Source organism: Zonotrichia albicollis, chromosome 25, assembly GCF_047830755.1.
Source record: "Zonotrichia albicollis isolate bZonAlb1 chromosome 25, bZonAlb1.hap1, whole genome shotgun sequence".
Lineage (NCBI taxonomy): Eukaryota > Metazoa > Chordata > Aves > Passeriformes > Passerellidae > Zonotrichia > Zonotrichia albicollis.
The window spans coordinates 5,255,001-5,273,977 of record NC_133843.1 but is presented as its reverse complement, the minus strand read 5'-3'; the positions used below and the strand labels follow the sequence as shown (position 1 = coordinate 5,273,977).

At 50.8% G+C, this 18,977-nt stretch overlaps 1 protein-coding gene across 3 annotated transcripts in view; it reads left to right on the top strand.

Annotated features, from left to right (window-relative positions):
• CCDC30 (coiled-coil domain containing 30) overlaps nucleotides 1-17,762 on the top strand; it is a 35,985-nt gene extending 18,223 nt beyond the window's left edge. For 2 of the 3 annotated variants that reach the window (XM_074558825.1, XM_074558827.1), the window contains 15 exons: nucleotides 400-498; nucleotides 1,066-1,203; nucleotides 2,786-2,923; nucleotides 3,901-4,058; nucleotides 5,293-5,524; nucleotides 7,110-7,283; nucleotides 7,977-8,186; nucleotides 8,732-8,889; nucleotides 10,046-10,193; nucleotides 10,365-10,486; nucleotides 11,083-11,224; nucleotides 12,632-12,768; nucleotides 13,033-13,144; nucleotides 14,606-14,667; nucleotides 15,697-17,762. In XM_074558825.1, the coding sequence (XP_074414926.1) occupies nucleotides 400-498; nucleotides 1,066-1,203; nucleotides 2,786-2,923; nucleotides 3,901-4,058; nucleotides 5,293-5,524; nucleotides 7,110-7,283; nucleotides 7,977-8,186; nucleotides 8,732-8,889; nucleotides 10,046-10,193; nucleotides 10,365-10,486; nucleotides 11,083-11,224; nucleotides 12,632-12,768; nucleotides 13,033-13,144; nucleotides 14,606-14,667; nucleotides 15,697-15,919 (2,253 nt within the window). In that variant the 3' untranslated portion in view covers nucleotides 15,920-17,762. The remainder of the gene's footprint in view (nucleotides 1-399; nucleotides 499-1,065; nucleotides 1,204-2,785; nucleotides 2,924-3,900; nucleotides 4,059-5,292; nucleotides 5,525-7,109; nucleotides 7,284-7,976; nucleotides 8,187-8,731; nucleotides 8,890-10,045; nucleotides 10,194-10,364; nucleotides 10,487-11,082; nucleotides 11,225-12,631; nucleotides 12,769-13,032; nucleotides 13,145-14,605; nucleotides 14,668-15,696) is intronic. The other variant, XM_074558826.1, reaches the window with a different exon arrangement.
• Nucleotides 17,763-18,977: the final 1,215 nt, after the last annotated feature.

The window sequence follows — 18,977 nt, the reverse complement described above, 5'->3', positions numbered from 1 at the left end:
TGTGGCTGCCCCATCCCTGGAAGTGTCCAAGGCCAGGTTGGAGGGGGCTTGGAGCAACCTGGGATAGAGGAAGGTGTCCCTGCCCATGGAACAGGATGAGCTTTAAGGTCCCTTCCAACCCAATCCATCCTGGGATTCTGGGATCTCCAGAACCAATCTGGGGTTCTGTGGGGTTGGATTTCATCTCCCTCTGGTGTCCCAGCTCATTTCAGGAGAGCCAAGCTCAGGCAGTCCAGCCAGGGGTTTTAGAAATAAGCCCAAACGGGTTTCAAGCCTAAGGAAAGGGAATCTGGCAGATTGCAATCTTCAACACAGCAGCACAAGGAGCACTTCAGGAGTAGCTGTGCATTTGGTTGAGAGTCCTGGTTTGGTTTTAACTTGGGGTTTGTCCATGTTCAGATCACCAGTTTGGAAACAGAGTTGTTTGAGGCGCAGAAGAACAAAAGTGAGCTGGATGGGAATGAGCAGGTGACATCTGGAGCTCAGGAGATGCAGGAGGTGAGAGCTTTTCCTTGGGAAATGAACTGTTCTGTTTAGAAATGTTTTAAATCAGCATTTTAAATGAGCATCTGAAGTGGTTTTTTTCCTGTGGATGCTCTTTGTCACCCTCTCCTGAGGATCTGTAGCCCCTCATGGATCACTGGAGGAAAGCAGCCAAAATCTCTCCCCTTAGGAAGTTCTTGCCTTCAGCTCTGGCAGCTGAGCAGTTTGTTGTCTCCCCATGAGTGTGATGTTTTCACCTGTGTGAAGGTGCTCAATTCTTGTTGAGGGTTTAGTGAAACCAGGGGATGTGTGGGTGCATTTAAAGCTGATCCCCATCACGTTCTGGGTTAATTTTCCTGTCCATTTGTTCCTTGGGTCTGCCTGGTGTGTCAGCCAGAGAGAGATGGGAGAGGAGCTTCCCAAGGTGGTTTGGGTCTCTGTGAGCCCTGGATAAGTGTAGGAATTCCAATGGAAACATTTGAGAACTGTTCCTCTCCTCTCCTTGTTTCCTAGAAGACACAAATCCTGCAATCTCCTTCTCTCTGATGCTGTGGTTGTGACTCTGAACTTTTCTTGTTCCAGATGTTGGAAAGCTGTCAGGAAACAATAGACAAGCTGGGAAGTCAGCTGGGAGAGAGGAGAGAAAGGAGAAAGCAGCTGGCATCTGAGCTGGAGCTGCTGAGGGAAGATTTGAAGGCTGAGAAGGTTCTGGGCAGCCAGGTGTGTGCAGCCCCTGCTGTGGGGCTCCCTGCAGGAGCTCCATGAAACACCCCCAGAATCTCCCCAAACTCATTGCCTGCCATCTCCTGATGCATTTCTCCATGAAACACCCCCAGAATCTCCCCAAACTCATTGCCTGCCATCTCCTGATGCATTTCTCCATGAAACACCCCCAGAATCTCCCCAAACTCATTGCCTGCCATCTCCTGACGCATTTCTCCATGAAACATCCCCAGAATCTCCCCAAACTCATTGCCTGCCATCTCCTGATGCATTTCTCCATGAAACATCCCCAGCTGCTCCCCAAACTCATTGCCTGCCATCTCTTGATGCATTTCTCCAGCCCAGCCACTTTCAAACCTGTGGTGGAGGGTTTTCAGTCCAGCTGCTCTCATGGCATCATCTCTAACTCTAGAACTCACTTTCCTTTCAGTGAATCTGATAACAAATCAGGAATTCCGACTTTGTTGCCAAACTCTGATTCTCTGGAGGGCAGAGTGGGGTATTTTAGACTCAGGCAATAATTTCATGAATTGAAAAATGAACATCCTGCTGGGATTTCCCCAAGGGCCTTGGCACGCTTGGCTTGAACCAATTTAGGTGCTAAATCACCTCCTGGAGGTTTCCCTGCTGGGAATGTTGCTGGAACTCTGGTATTCCAGCTGGGCCACAGAGGAGAGACAGCGAGTGGTGCCAGCAAAATTGTCCAAGGGCTGCCAGGACAAGCACTGAAAATTGGGGTGAAAATTCAGGATCTTGACAGATCTGTGCCTGTCAAAGGGACCTGGCAATGGGGGGACACAGCCATGATAAACCCTATTTTTTATCACTCTGAGACGCCTTAGATCAGTTTGGGAGTCCTGTTGCTTCCTTGAATCCAAGTGCAAATCCATGGAAGTGCTGAGCTGTTGGCAGAGCTGCACAGGCTCGGGCACTGCTGGAGGAACAGTGGCATCTAGAGGCCAGGGCTTGGTCCTGCTGCAACAAATCCACACTGAAACTCGGGACCAAAGCTTGGGAGGAAGAGGCTGGGCCAGTCTGTCAATGCACACATGGAAAGGAATTGTCTGATGTGGGGAATGGTGGGCAAAATGGGAAAAGTCCTTTTGGGACATTTGCCTCCCAATAGTTCAGCCTGCTCGTGATCCAGGGATCTTTGAATCCAAATCATCCATCCCTGAAGGTTTGAAGGAATTCCTCCTGAAGGAGGGACTGATTTCCCATTAAAGGGATCAGGAGGAGGTGAAATCCAGAGCCCTGTGTTAGGCTGGAACAGCCTTTAGCATAGAGAGCTTTGGATGTATTCACCTTTGGTGAATTCCTGTGGATGAATTCCTTTGGATGAATTCACCTTTGGTGAATTCCTGGCCTCTCATGTGGGCTCATTCCCTTTGGATGGAGCGGCTGCTCTGCAATGAATCATTTCCCTGGAAACAAGATTTGAATTCAATCATTGGGTTCTGTCACCTGGAAATCTCTCCTTGTTTTTAAGAGATTTTTGGACAGTTAAGAGGAGAAATCTTTTCCTGAGCTTGTCATTTGGGGTGTGTTCCATGCACTGACTCTGTTGTTACCTCTGCAGGGTTTGCCTGACTCCCACTCACAGCTCCCAGGCCACAAAAACACCTTCCCAAATCTCCAGAGAGCATCAGCCAGCAGGGATCCTGTGGATGTATCCCATGAGAAGCCACACAAAGACAGTGCTTTGCTAATTCCAGAGGTGAGACATGAAAAGAATTCCCAGCTCTTGTGGTTCCTGAGGCAGGAGCTGCTGGGGTGTGTTGCTCAAATTATGAGTAAATTTGTCCTGGTGTAGATAAGGAATTGAAATATCAGGAAATACCTGGGATTGAAAGCTCAGGGAGCTGTTGATTAAAAGGTTTTAGCAATCAAAGCTGGTGTTTAGTGAGGATGATGGTGTTTGTGTTCTGTTCTTCAAGCTCGTCCCATTCCACCCCCTGCCATGGGCAGGGACAGCTTCCACTATCCCAGGTTGCTCCAAGCCCTGTCCAACCCAGCCTTGGACACTGCCAGGGGTGGGGGAGCCCCAACTTTGATCTTGGATGGAGCAAATGGAGCTGGAGTTTGGGTGGAGATGAGTCAGGGACACCTGAGCCCCTATTGCAGGGGATTTGGGTCCATCACAGATGGGCAGCAGATCTGACCCTGGGCAGACTCTGGCTGTGATTCAGCTCTGAGTTCTGTCCTGATCCATTCCTCCTTTCCTGACCATTTCATTTTCTTGGCATCTTCTCCTCCCTTCTCCTGTTGAGGGTGTGCTGTCACCTGGTGTTACAGACTTGGGTGACATTGGGAGAGGAGATGCCATCCCTGGGGATGTGTTTGGGGTAGAGTTGGAGCCCCTCTGTCTGTGAGAGCCACCTGAACCCACACTTTGTGCCCCTCCTGGTTTGCCAGGAGCTGCTGCTTTTGGAAAGGGCTTTGCCATATGCTGTAAATCCCTGGGAGCTGTGCCACAGTGGGGTGAAATCAAATAAAGAACCATGGCTTGGTGCTAGTTGAGACACAGCTGCTTTCCATGCAGGAAAAAGGACTCACATGTGTCTTTGAGGATGAAGAAGTGCAATTATTTAGCCACAGAATCACCAGCCATGTCTTGCTGGAGTCCCCAGATTGCCCTGGCTGGCTCCATCAGAGCAAAGGAAATGCAAGTCCTGGTGTTTTCTGACCTTACAGGCCTCTGAAGTCCTGCAAGACAGAGGACAGAGCCCCAGAGTGGAGCAGAAGCAGGAGGATCCCTGTGCAGAGGCAAAGACCTATGAGGAGCAGATGGCTAAAGTGGTGTTTTTGGAAGAACAGATCAAAAACCTGAGGGAAGAACAAGAAGTGCTCTGGTAAACCTTAACAAAGCCTGTGGTATTTTCTGCTCCTTGTCTTTGCTGAATTAAGTTTTGAGCCTTTCCCAGCTCCCCATGGGGCTGCTTCTGGCAAAAATGGGCTTGGCATCTTCGTGTTGTCCTTGGGTCAGCATCTCTGAATTTGGTGACTTTCCTAAGTCAGGATCAGCCGGGATTAAAAATTTTTTTTCTGCAGCTCTTCCAGATTCTGAGCAGCCTAAATGGGAGCTGTCCTTAGGGAGGAGGATTCTTCCCTTGAACTTGGACTAAGGGGCATCTCAAAAGTCTCCTGTTGTGGGTTTGGGCTCCTCAGGGTTTACAGCTGGTAGTCCTGGTCGCACTGGAGATATGGGTAATCCTTGGAATTTGGGGTTTTTGGAGGGGAGGGGGCAGCAGGTGTTGGTCCCACTCCCCCTTTTGAGTAGAGCAGGACAAATTTGGAGCTGGAGTATCTGGGCTCAGGTGCTCATTTGTCCTTAGTAAATAAAAACTGGGATTAAATCCAGCGTGGTTACAGTGACCTGCAGTACTGGGATGAAGCACAGCCAGGAGAAGGCAGCAGGGAGCTGCTAAGGAATCATGGAATTATTCAGGCTGGAAAAACCCTCCAAGACCATTGAGTCCAACTGTTTCCCAACACTGCCATGTTCATTCTTAACACATGTCCCCAAGGGCCACATCCACTTCCAGGGATGGTGATTCCATCCTGGACATCCAGGACATAGAATCACAAAATTCCAGACTGTTCTGGGGATCTTCAAGCTCATCCCGTTCCACCCTCTGCCATGGGCAGGGACAGCTTCCACTATCCCTGGTTGCTCCAAGGGCTGTCCAGCCTGGCCTTGGACACTTCCAGGGGTGGAGGAGCCCCAGCTTTGATGTTGGATGGAGAAAATGGAGTTTGGGTGGAGATGAGTCAGGCAGCTGGGCTGGGACACCAGCCAGTGCTTCCTTGTGACTTTGAGTCCAGAGCAGCTCCTGTGCCTTTGTGAGAATTCCTTGGCCAGCCTGTGACCTCTTCCAGGGCAGAGCTGAGCCTTTGGACACACGTGGTGTTGTGGGAAGTGTCCCAGGCAGACTGACCCTTGCCCAAAGCTGCTGCACTCAGGATTAAACCCCTTTGGAGCCTCCTGAAGCACTTGAGTGTTTCACTGGTGAAGTTTCTCTCCTTTAAGGCTGTTTTCCATGGATTTGTGTAGTTATCTCTCTCCTTTACTATTTCTCCTTCAAGCTCTGAATTACTAGAGAGCAACAAGAAGAAGGAGGAGCTGGAAAAGCAGCTCAAGGAGAGCAGTGAAGAGAAGCGGCTGCTGCTGGAAGAGATTGCCCAGCTCAGATGTGACATCCGGAGTGCCTGGGAGCAGGGAGACATGAGGAGGATCTCCCCAGCCTTGGAGCAGAGGGAGAACAGGTTCCTGCCATGGCAGAGCTCTGCAGGCAGCTTAGAGGGGAGCCTGAAACAGGTATGGGCAGCTTTGCCATCTGCAGCCTGCTTTTTGTCATTAATTAACAGGCAAATGTAATTAAAGGGGGCTGGAAGTCTTCCTGTTGCTATAGGACACGAAAGAATAAAAGCTCACACTGCTGTTCTCAAGGTGAAGAAAAAGGGAAGTTTATTTTCTGACTCCAGCATTTATAGTTTTCCAAAAGTGACACTGGATTGGAGGGTGACAGTGCCACCTCTCCAATGACACTGGACAGACTAACAGTCTATCAACTTTTTCTTCCTCCATAAAAGAATGCAAAACAATAAGTTATTTACAGAAACCATGTAAAAAAGTTTGTTACAAGAATGTCAACATCAGAAAGCTTAGAAAATCTTAAAAAAACAAAGTGACATCTGCCCTGTGGTGTGAGTGATGGTTGGAAATTAGGGGTGTGTTCATTTCCTTGTGTTGTGCTTTTGGATGTGGTGGGGACTTGGATAAACTGAGGTGATTGCACATGGCAGAAATAAGATATTTAAATGGAATTTGTTCAGCTTTCTCATCTTGTGAGATGAAAGAGAAAGGGAGGAAATGCTGGAAGAACTCAGGATGGGGGGACTGAGGAGGAGCTCAGCTTCTGTGTAAAGATTTGGGAGGGAAAAGAGGACAGGGTGGTCTGGATGGCCAGGGTGGGAATGAGAGGGAGAGGATTGGAATTCTAATTATATCCAAGAAGCAGAAAATCATCTGGGAGGAGCAGAGCAGGATGCAAGGAGTGTGGGAAGGGATCCTGACAGAAGAATTTAGGGAAAACCCCACAAAACCAATGGAGCCAGTGGACCTCCAGGATGACTGACACTGCCAGATCCCACAGTGCTGGATCAAGACTTTTTTCCAGCTTGGGAAAGTTACCTGGGGATTATCTGAGATTTGGTTTTCAATGAATTCCATCTGGTTCTAAGAGCAGAAGGTGAAGATGCAAAGTGGGGATGCAGATCAAGGGTGGCTGAAAGTGATGCAGGAAAGAAAGGCTTTGGTCCAAGCCAGGCTTTTGTGTGTGTGCTAGGAAGGTGAGTGAGCTAAGGGGATCAGTTACCTCCCAAGGTGACACCTCCCAGTGCCCAGCTTTGTCCTGTTGTGTTCCTGTCCCCTTACCAGGACTCACCTTTCTCCTGATCCCTCTGGGAGCTGGCCTGGCTGTGTCACTCCTGCTTGGATGCCTGAGTGAGGCTCTGGTACAAGAATCCAAAGTGTCCTGGTGACTTTGCCTTGATTGGATGGACTTGTTTCAACGGGGATTTGTTCCCTCATCCAGGTTATCACGTCTTTTCCCTCAGCCTCAGGAGCTGTTTTGGCTTCTCTGAGGAGATGGAGACAATCATTGAGATGGAAAAGGCCTCTGAGATCAAGTCCAGCTATTAACCCAGCAATGCATTTTCATCACAAACCATGTCCCCAAGTGCCACATCCACAAGGCTCCTAAAGCACTGCGGGGACAGAGAAGGGAGCAGAGAAATGCCAGGCTTTGTACATCTTCCTGCCCAAATGCCCTTAAATCCTACTTCTGCCTTCCTTAATCACCTTTAAAGTTAATTTCTGGGTGACTTTGCTGTTGCTGCAGGGTGTGTCTGAGGAGAGGTTCCAGCAGCAGGAGGAGAAGCTGCAGCAGCTGCGCCAGGACCTGCGGCGGGTGCAGAACCTGTGCAGCTCTGCTGAGAGGGAGCTCAGGTATGAGAGGGAGAAGAATGCTGACCTCCAGAGGCAGAATCTGCTGCTCCAGCAGGAATGCACCAAGGTAGGGACACAGCCAGGCTCCCCTGAGTGCCTCAGCTTCATGGGAATGATGGGCATGAGGGTTGGAGCCCATTCCCCCCAGGCTGGGAGAGCTGGGGGTGCTCACCTGGAGAAGAGAAGCTCCAGAAAATTCTCAGAGCCCCTTTCAGAGCCTAAAAGGGCTCCAGGAGAGCGGGAGAGGGGCTGGGGACATGGGATGGAGTGCCAGGACAAGGGGAAATGGCTTCCCACTGCCAGAGGGCAGCGTTACACAGGCTACTGGGAGGAAATCCCTCCCTGGGAGGTTGGTGAGGCCCTGGCACAGGGTGCACAGAGACATTTCTGTGGCTGCCTCATCCTCAGAAATGTTCCTGGCCAGGTTGGATGGGGCTTGGAGCACTGTGGGATAGTGGAAGGTGTCGCTGCTCATGGTGGGGGGTTGGAACTGTCTCCAAAGTTCTGCTGTCTCTAAAGCCTTTTGCAACTTTCAAAACCCTCTAATTTTATAGATCCCCACCGGAACCAGGTGATCCTTAACAGCCCCTCCCACCAAAAGTGCTCTGGGATTCTGTGACAAATTTCTCTGCATCCAAATAAAACACGCTTTACTTCCTCTGTGATTCCTCTTTCTGGAATCCTGTTCCCCTTCCCTAGCCAAGCCATTCCAGCTGATTTATGCTGAAGTATAAATCTGATTTCTTGTCTGGGATCTCAGGTCAAAGCTGAGCTGAAGCAGGCCCGGGCCAAACTCTCAGAGACCACAGAAACATGTTCCTCCCTCTCAGCACAGTGGGACAGGAGCCAGCAGAAGGTCAAGGAGCTGGAACTGGAGCTCTCCAAGTGCTCCCAGGCTGATAAGCTCAGGAGCAGCCTCCAGGAGAGGCTGGCCCAGGAGAAATCCAGAGCAGGAGAGGCACAAAAGAAGGTGAGTGTGAGTTTGAAGTTCTGTGCAGCTCTAGTGCAGAAAGCAAGCAGGTTTGCTTCCCCAAATTCCTTTTTGTGATCCATCAGCTTAATGTTGTAGGAAAAAAAGCCTGTAATGAGTGGGAGCGTAATCAAGGCAATAGAAGCCATGTCTAATAACCCAGTATCTCTGAAATACTGATATTGGGGCTGGCAGGCACAGGAAACATTAATCTTGTTCTTGCTGAGATAATTTCCTACTGTTTACTGGCTGGAAATTCCAAACCTAGTGTTTTCCATGGCAATGATTCTGCCATGCTCCTGCAGAAATCATTGCATTCTCTTTTGGTGTGAGCAGGATCAGATTGGGTTGGAAAAAGATTGTTAGGAATTCATGACATAGTGTTTGGTCCAAAATCTGGTAGCCAGTGCAAAGCTTTTGCTTTTAATGGACTTGGAGTGAAAACAAGGAAATCTTTCCTTCCCATACCTCAGCCACTGGGGGATTTGATTCAGACATTGGGCTGTTCATTCAGAAAGTTTAATTTATGTCCATTTTAATCCAAGGTCTCCAAACTGCAGCAGAAGCTGAAGGATTCCCAGCACCAGCTGCTGCTGGCAGAGGCTCGTGCTTCTGACAAAAAGCTTCTGGAGGAGGAGCTGAAGGAAGCTCGGGAGAATGAAGCTCGAGTGCAGCAGGAACTTCACGAGGAGCAGCTGAAAAGGTCTCTGTGCTGTTCAGGGGCTGTGCCAGCCCTCCAGCAGCTCCTGTCTGTCCTGGGAGGGTTCAGGGAGACCCAAACCACTGCTTTGACCTCCTGTCTTCCCTTTGGACCTGCCTGATCCCTGGAGTTCTCCAGGGATTCCCCCTTCCTGAGGTTTAAAAGAATTTTGGATGCTACAACTGCCTTGGAAGGGCCATGGCCTCTCCTGTCAGTGCAGTAATGCCAGCAGCCCCCTTCCCTGTGCAGCTGGGAATGATCCCAGTGTATCACCCCCCTTTCTGTGTCACTGACACAGCTGGGATGTGCTGATTCCTTTGTCCCGTCAATGCCAGCAGGGGCAAGAGGAGTAAGAGGTGCAGAAGGCACATCCCCCTTGTCTTGGTTTGGAAAGCCAGGTGTCTGCTAAGGAAGGCAGGAGCCTCCCCTGAAATGGAGAAAATGAACCCCCCGCCCCTGAATTGCTATAAATTTTAAATTAAGGGACTCTCAGACAACAAAAATTATGGGAGCAGAAATAACAGTTCTTTACTAGGGAAGGAAATAAAAGGATAAAATAAACAATGCAGTAAACCAAAACAACACTGCCAGAGTCAGAACCCAACCTGACACCCTGTGGGTCAGGCTGTTGGCAGCAGTCCCATTGGAAATGTGGCTCAGCCCTCCTGCAGTGTCAGGGCTGGCTCTGCTGGAGCAGGATCCTGGAGAAAGGTGCAGTCTCTGCCTCTGAAGGTCCAGGGGCAGAGGCAGCTGCTGCTCCTCTGGGGAATCCAGTGCAGAAGCTGTGCTGGTGTTCCAGAATCTCCAGATTATATCCAGGCAGGAATGCTTGGCTCCTCCCTGTGGGCAGAGCTGTGCTGGTATTCCAGAATCTCCAGATTATATCAGGCAGGAATGTTTGAAATCTCAGATTATATCCAGGTAGGAATGCTTGGCTCCTCCCTCTGGGCTCACATCTCCCAATGGGATGCTGCAGTTCTTATCAGCCATGCAGTGACATTCAATAGTCTGTTATCAGCAGATGTCTCCCCAGAGGGAGGAGTGATTGTGATCACTCACAGAGAGATAAGGAAAACTGCCCACAGATGGCAATAGAACAGACCTTGCCCTGCAATCTGGGACACCCCTGCAGCTCTCACTGTCCCCGTGGTGTTCCCAGGAGGCTCCTGGAGCAGCAGGTGGAGGAGCTGAGGCAGCAGCTCCGGCATTCCCGGGAGACGGAGGCGTCGCTGGCCAAGATGCACGTGGAGCTCCAGGCCAAGACCCTGCACGTCCTGGAGGATGAGAAGAAGCTGGATGCTGGTGAGGTGAGTCCCACTGAGGGGGTTCCTCATCCTACAAGGGGCAGCAGGAGCATCAGGAGCTGCAGTCTGCTCCTGGGTGTTGTGGGGGTGTTGGGTCCCCAGGACGAGGTGAGAGATGAGAATTTGACTCCAAGTTCTCAGAGGGCTGATGTATTAAACCCAGCCCTTTTCCAGCATGTGCAGTGCCAGAAGGAGAACCAGAAGCTCTCGGAGCAGCTGGTGCTGCTGAAGGAGGAGAACAAAGCCCTGTATGAGGAAGGTGTCAGACTCCTGAACCAGAAGGATCTCTATGTCAGGTAATGCCCACGAACCTGCCTGGGCCTGCTATAGCATTTGGCTGTGCTGTGGACTTTCCTGTCCAGTATTCAGCTTTTAGCACTAAATCCACTGGCCCTGTGTGCAGTGAGCTCACCCCCCATGTCTGCTGTCAGAGAATTCCACACAGGTTTGGCTGGGAAGGGACCTTAAAGCCCATCCTGTTCCACCAGGGACACCTTCCACTGCCCCAGGCTGCTCCAAGCCCTGTCCAGCCTGGCCCTGGGCACTGCCAGGGATCCAGGGGCAGCCACAGCTGCTCTGGGCAAACTGTGCCAGGGAAGGATTTCCTTCCAATGTCCCATCCATCCCTGCTCTAGTCCTGTCCCTCCATCCATTGTCCCCAGTCCCTCTCCAGCTCTCCTGGAGTCCCTTTAGGCCCTGCAAAGGGCTCTGAGCTCTCCCTGGAGCTTTCTCTTCTCCAGATGAGCACTCCCAGCTCTCCCAGCCTTCCCAGTCTCCTTAGGCGTGTTATAGACCTCTGAGAACTTATTAGACCTGGCTCAAAGAAGCTCCTAAACAGTGACCCCGAGCCAAAGTGCCTTTCCCAGCCTGATGTTTGTCCCTGTTTGCCCAGGAAATACAACGAGATGCAGCTCAGACACAAGGACAAGATCCGCAGGGCCAAGGAGACTTTCATCCACGAGGTGAAACAGAGGGACAGCAGGATCAAACAGCTGGAAAACGAGCTCAGCGAGTCCAAACTCCAAGTGGAAAAGGTGAGAGGGCACATCCAGGGCTTCTCCTGCAAGGGGAGGCTGCAGGGGCATCGCTGCTTCCAAAAGCATTCCCTGGTGGCCAAGAAGGGCCAGTGGCTCCTGGCTGGGTCAGGAATGGTGTGGAGCAGGAGCAGGGAGCTCATTCTGCCCTTGGCACCTTGAGAGCTGTGTCCAGTTGTGGCCTCTCAGTTTGGAAAGGACATTGAGACACTGAGCACATCCAGAGGAGACAATGAGGCTGGAGAGGGGCTGGGAACACAAACCCTGTGAGGAACCCCTGAGGGAGCTGGGGGTGCCCAGCCTGGAGGAGACTCAGGGGTGACCTTGTCACTCTCTGCAGCTCCTGAAAGGTGCCTGAGCTCAGCTGGGGCTGGGCTCTTTCTCCAGCAGCACTGAGCACACAGCCTCAAGCTGCACCAAAGGAAATACAGGTTGGATATTAGGAAAAGCTTTTTTACAGAAAGAGTGACAAAGTTCTGGCATGGCTGCCTGGGGAGGTGGTGGAGTCCCCATCCCTGGGTGTGTTTAACAAAGCCTGGATGTGGCACTGGGTGCCAGGGTTTAGTTGAGGTGGTGGAGCTGGGTTGGACTCGATGATCTTGACGGTCTCTTCCAACGTGGTGATTGTGTGATTTGGTGATTCTGTGATTTGGTGGTCCTGTGAAAGTGATCATGGATTCAGGGAATGGTGTGAGTTGGAAGGGACATTAAAGGTCATCCAGTCCCATTCCCTGCCATGGGCAGGGACACCTTCCACTATCCCAGGCTGCTCCCAGCCCTGTCCAACCTGGTCTTGGACACTTCCAGGGATGGAGCAGCCACAGCTGCTCTGGGCACCCTGTGCCAGGGCCTGCCCATCCTCACAGGGAACAATTCCTTCCCAATATCCCATCTAACCCTGCCCCTGGCAGTGGCAGCCATTCCCCTTGTCCTGGCACTCCAGGCCTTGTCCAAACTCCCACCTTGCAGGAAGGCACCAGGGACACCAACCTGTAGTAACAAAAGCCAAAAGAAAATTCCTGACTCAGGATTGCCCTTGGGGGAATCCACATCCTCAAATCCCAGTCTGACACTGGCTGGGCTCCATCTTCCTTTGCCTCAGCAATTCCTGCTGGGAAGTGACACCAGAGCCTCTTTTTGGGGTAATTTACATCAAACAGGGTATTGCAGAGTTGCTGAGGTTGGAGAAGACCTTTAAGGTGAGGATCTTCAAGTGCAACCAACACTAAACCATGTCCCCAGGTGCCACATCCATGAGGTTCTTGAGCACTTCCAGGGGTGGTGACTCCAAGGTTTAGGAGCTGGCGCCCTTGATGGTGGTCCCTTGGGAAAGCCCTGAGGTTTGCAGAGGACAGAGAAGAGTCAAGAGTAACTGGTGGTTGTTCTTTCCTTCTCCACCACCCTCAGGGGAAGGTGCTGATTGCCCAGATCACTGCTGAGAATGAGAAATTACTCCAGGAGAGGCGACGGCTCCTCCAAAAAATCTCAGACCAGGAGGAGTCCCCGTGGAGCCTCCGCTCTGGGATTCCCTCCCTGCAGAGCAGGTAGGCCCCTGCATCCCCCCATCCTCCCTTTTCCTGGTTTTGTGCCTCTTTCTCTTAAGAATTCCAGAGGAAATTCTGGACTGTAATCATGGCTGTAATTAGGGATGTAATTAGGGATTTAATTACCCCATTTTCCCATCCAAGACCTCACCACTGAGCTGGAGGCTGTGGAGAGCAACAGCTCTGAGGTTGGAAAAGAAAAGTCCTGTTGGAAAATGGGGCATGGCTTGGAAGGAGAATAACCTGTGCTTTGTGCCATCTCAGAGGGAAGACCCTGGAGGAGGAGAACGCGCGGCTGCAGGACAAGCTCCAGCTCTCCAGCCTTGTGGGCTCCTCCCAGCGCCTGGCCAGGAGCAGCCCCGCTGCCAGCACTGAGGTGAGACCCAGCAGGGCTGGGAGCAGCAGCAGTCACAGAACTGAGGGGCTGAGGGGGAGCTGGGTCCATGCCTTGAGGTGGAAAGGGCTCCTGGGTAGTTGGTGGTGACAGATGTGGTGAGGAGGGGATTTGTGAGGAGCTGAGGGCTCCATACAGATGAGTAGGGGCTTTGTGAGGAGTTGAAGGCTCCATACAGATGTGGCGAGGAGCTGAGGGCTCCATACAGATGTGGCGAGGAGCTGAGGGCTCCATACAGATGTGGTGAGGAGCTGAAGGCTCCATGCTAGTGGGGAGAGGCTCTGTGAGGAACTGAACCTCCATACAGATGTGGTGAGACGGGGATTTGTGGGCAGCTGAGGGCTCCATACAGGTGAGGAGGGGATTTGTGGGCAGCTGAGGGCTCCATACAGATGTGGTGAGGAGCTGAGGGCTCCATACAGATGTGGTGGGGAGAGGCTTTGGGAGGAGCTGAAGGCTCCATACAGGTGAGGAGGAGCTTTGTGAGGAGCTGAGGGCTCCATACAGATGTGGTGAGGAGCTGAATCTCCATGCAGATGTGGTGAGGAGCTGAATTTCCATGCAGATGTGGTGAGGATGAGCTCTGTGAGGAACTGAGGGCTCCATACAGATGTGGCAAGGAGCTGAGGGCTCCATACAGATGTGGTGAGGAGGGGCTCTGTGAGGAGCTGAGGACTCCATACAGATGTGGTGAGGAGCTGAATTTCCATACAGATGTGGTGAGGAGCTGAAGGCTCCATACAGATGTGGTGAGGAGCTGAATCTCCATACAGATGTGGTGAGGAGAGGCTTTGGGAGGGCTCCATACAGATGTGAGGAGCTGAAGACTCCATACAGATGTGGTGAGGAAAGGCTCTGTGAGGAGCTGAGGGCTCCTCACACTCAGCCCCTGCTCCTCCCTGAGCTGCTGCCCCTGGATCCCCTTCCTCAGGGACAGGAATCTCACCTGGCACATTCAGAGCTGGTCGAAGCTCAGTTGTAAAGCTGCTCTAGGAAAGGAGAAGGTTGGGAGTGTTCCTCCTGCCAGGGGAATGTTCCCTCCTCAGGCCAAGCCGAGCAATAATTCCTGAGCTGAGGGATAGTGGTTAATGAAGAAGTTTGGCAGGAGAAATGGAGAAAATCCAGAGAATCAAAGTTTTCAGATCAACCAGGTGGATTTAGGAGTTTCTTGGGACTTTTAATTTGGGGAGAACCCAAATTGGTTGGAAATGAGCTGTTGAGGGGGAAAGGGCTGTTTGGGGCTCACCTGGCCTTGGTGAGGCTTGGTTTGGATTTTTTTAGAATAAATTTACACCCAAAGGACAAGCAAACCCCTGATTAGCACCTCATGGGGCTGCACTTGGTGCAGAGGGCTCTCAGTGAAGCTGGGGGAGACCAGGAATTGTTGGAATTGAGGGTCTGACCTGTGTCTCCTCCTTTCCAAGTCTCTGTTTCTCCTTCCAGGACCTGAAGCTTGCTCCTGGAAGCCACCCTCAGAGCAAGGTGCTGCCACCTCCTCGTGCCAGGTACCGTGGGGGGGACAGAGGGGCAGCCAGGGAGGAGCCAATGGAGAATTTTGGCTGCTCCACCCTGTGCTTTCACCTCCCAGAGGCCTTTTTTGGTAGTTTTGGGGCAAATTTTAGAGAAAATAGTGTTAAAATGGCATTTAAAATAATGGTATTGAAAGCAGTCAGTTAATGGGATGGAGAAGTCCAATTTTAGGGAAAATAGTATTAAAATGGCATTTAAAATGGCATTGAAGCCAGTCAGGTGATGGGATGGAGAAGGCAAATTTTAGGAAAAATAAAATGGCATTAGAATGGTATTGATATGGTATTAAAATGGCATTAGAATGGTATTGAAACCAGTCAGCTGAATGGATGGAGAAGTTCAGTTTTAAGGAAAATAATATTAAAATGGCATTAAAATGGGATTAAAACCAGTCAGCTGATGGGATGGAGAAGTCCAATCTTAGGGAAAATAGTATTAAAATGGCATTTAAAAGGGGATTGAAACCAGTCAGCTGATGGGATGGAGAAGTCCAGTTTTAAGGAAAATAAAATGGCATTAGATTGGTATTGAAATGGTACTAAAATGGCATTTAAAATGGCATTGAAATGGCATTAGAATGGTATTGAAACCAGTCATATGATGGGATGGAGAATTCTAATTTTCAGAATATTTTGGGGAGCACTGTGGGATTTAGGAATCTTGGTGCTCAGGGCCTTTGGAAGACTGTTTATACAAGAGGTGGTGACACTTGGGAGTCCTTGTGTGGCCAGAGCTGTGTCCCACATCGCTCTGGGGTGTGTTCCTCCATTCCAATCCATGCCAGGGGAAGGCAGAGGGACATTCAGCTCTGGAGATGCAGCTCTGGGGGTTTGGTGACAGCCCCAGGCACTGTTGGGGTGGAGGATGGTCCAGGCAGGTTCTGGACCTGTTAGGAAAATTACTCCAAGAGAAGAGCAGCCACATTGGTCTGTGCTGCTCAGAGCTGTTGGGTGGGGGTCACTCAGACTGCACAGAATGACAGAAAATGAAAAATTTGTTTCCAGCTTCCCACCCCGAGATCTCCCAGAACCCCTGGGTGCCCTGAAGGCCCTGCAGAGCACAAAGCCTGAGGGAGAGGCTGAGAGCCAGGATTCCTCCTTCTGCCTGTCCCCCTCACAGCCCTCAGAGATTGGGTACCTGAACGTGGCCTCTCCTGGGGACAGCACGGCCCCCTCAGCCTCCCCTCTGCAGGAGCAGAGCCACAGCCTGGGCTCCCAGAGCTTCTGAGCTGGGGATGTTTGTGCAGCCTGACCAGAGCCACAGCCTGGGCTCCCAGAGCTTCTGAGCTGGGGATGTTGGTGCAGCCTGACCAGAGCCACAGCCTGGGCTCCCAGAGCTTCTGAGCTGGGGATGTTTGTGCAGCCTGACCAGAGCCACAGCCTGGGCTCCCAGAGCCTCTGAGCTGGGGATGTTTGTGCAGCCTGACCTCACCTGCAGGATCTGGGCTCCTGGAGCCATGGGACAGCAGAGCCTGCAAAGAGAATTGCCAAATGGACAGATGGACTGTGCCATGATTGCTGGGATGTGTTCCAACAAAATGATTCCACAGTTTTGTTGTTTTGGTTTTTTTTTTTAACTTGCCCACCTGTAAATGTGTGTGTGATCCCAAATCCACTGGAGGCTGGAATTTGTAAATAAACTCTGTACAGTGCTAGAGGGGTGGGGTGAAGGGTGTCTTCCCTCAACCCTAATCCCCTGTCCAGTCCAAATCTATTAATTTTATAAATAAAACTTGCAGAAATTCCTTTTTACCCCATGCCCCCACACTGTCATTCCCCTTTTCCCTTTGCTCTGTGCAGAGGGGAGCAGGATCTCTGAGCGCTGGGGAGGGGATGGGAATGTGTGGGGAAGGAAGATGGGAGGAAAGAGAAGCTCTGGGGGCAGGATGTGATGGGCAGAGGGGTCAGAAATGACAGAGGGGGAGATGGGAGGGCAAAGGGAAAAGGAATAGGGGCAGGAGAGGGAAGGTTTGGGAAGGGAAGGAAATTTCAAGGAAAGGAAATTTCAAGGAAATTTCAAGGAAAAGGAAGGGAAAAGGGATACTTTTGGAATAGATGGTCTCTGAGGATGCTTGGGTGACAGTGAGAGGGACCAGGCCATGCCAAACAGGGAGTGCAGAGAGTCTGAGGGTGCCAAGAGGGAACAGCAGGGTCAGAAGTGCAGACCAGGTGGGAGCAGAGCGTGGCTGGGCATCTCCGTGGGCCTGTCTGTGTGTTCAGGGAGCTCTGGACCCCTCAGTGTGCCCCTCTGCACCCTGGCTGTCCCTCAGAGGATATCCCAAGCCCTGATCTCCATTTTGGGGGTATCCCCACCCCTTGGTTTGTTTTGTGCCATTCCCAGACCCCAGCACAGCCTTTGGGTGCTCCCAACCCCTGGCTGTGCCCGTTTGGGCTCCCCAGAGCCCTCCAGGGGCCTTTTGGGGTGCACAGAACCTCTCCATGGGATTTGGGGTGTCCCTGGGCAGTGTGTGAGCAGTGCCTGGGGCAGCCATGCATCCTCATCCCCCTGGCTGTGCCTTGGGCCACAGGGGAGCATCAGGAGCACTCCCATGGAGGGGCTGGGGGGTTTCATCCCCTGTGAGGGGGCAGGACAGGCTCAGCCACACTCAGGGAGAGGCAGAGTCAGGTTTTAGAAGGGGCACAAGCCATCAGAGAGCCTGGAGAGAGCACAGACTCATTGCTGAGCACTGGGCACAACCCCGGTGTTACAAACTCCTGACCCAGGGAAGGTACCTGGCTGTTCCCACTGAGCCTGAACCTGAACTAACCCACTGAACTTTGAATTTTTGGAGCTTCCACCCCTGATGGATCCAGACTGTGACCATCACTTTGAATGTGGACACTGAAATTGCAATAGCCAAGTCTTGTCACTGCATCCATGGGTGGTGAGACCTTTCCTCTCTACTCTGATCCTTCCTTTTTCTTTCTTTCTTTCCCTCATGTATTTTCTAAAGTGTTATTTTTATACTTTTATATTGGTGTATTTCTAAAGAAAATAAGTAAAATGGCTACATAGGTGATTTCCATTGCAAACAAAGTGTTAAAATAAATGTGACATATATAAAAAATATATATGTGTGTGTGTCTATGTATGTAAACACCAATCATTCAATGTCCTTTCATCCACTCCAAGGGATGGATTAACACAAGAGCCTGGGTTATCCCACCTCAGAGATGCCTTGGAGCAGCTCCCTCAGTTCTCCCTCACCCCACAGCAGCTCTGTGCCCACACAAGGTGGGCAATTTCCCACAACCCTCCAGCGGCCCAGAACAAACATAGGACTTGAGGTGGGACCTCCCCAGTGCTGGAGGCGCAAAACAGGGAAGAAAATGCAAATTTCCAACTGTGGCAGGGGCCATGGTGCAGGTACAGAACCAGAGGGAAATCCTGGGGTTTGTGTTGATGGGGAATTGAGAGGAACATGGAGCAGGGCATTGTTCTTCTGCTTGATGCCCAACAACCCCTACCAAGGAATATTCTGGACACTGGGAGCACAGGGAACAGGAGGTTTGACCATGATCCTGCCCACAGTTGTGGTTGTCAGGAAAATTAATCCAGAAACACCAGAGGTTTATGTCCAAAAAGGAGACAGAGGAGTCCTTTTACTTTATTCCATTAAAGGGAGAGGCCATGGGGCATTCCCCTGGGATCTCTCCAATTTTTGGAGGATGCAGCCTCCTTTTTATCCCAATTTCCAAGCCACATTTCCCTTCTCTCTTTCCCCATTTCTGAGGTACTTGAGAGGTACAGACCTCTCAAAACACTTGATACCAAAGATTTCCCTCTAATGTATAACCCTCCCTTTTCATTTTTAATTCTTATGGAATTTAGGGGTTTTTCTTCTCCATTGTTTCTTTCATCTCTCGATGTCTAATTTCATTTATCAGCAAACCTAAAGTTTATTTGTAAAAGCAAATATCTTTTTCCATTCATCAATCAGTGAAATCCTTCCCATTATTTCTTTTATCCCCCAGTGCTGGTTTTATCTACCAGCAGCCCCACAGCTGGTTTGTAAAGACAAATCCACTGTTCCTCTCATGGTTAATAAAGTATTGGTGATATTTTTGCCCAACATCTGGGAGAAATGATGAGGATGTTAAAAATAACCAAAAGAATAATAAAGTACTGGAATGCTCTTGCCAGGGAGGGGTAGAATCACCATCTCTGGATGTGTTTAAAAAAAGACTGTACATGGCACTTGGTGCTAGAGTCTGGTTGAGGTGTTAGGGCATGGGTTGGACTTGGTGATCTTGGAGGTCTCTTCCAACCTCATTATTCTGTGATT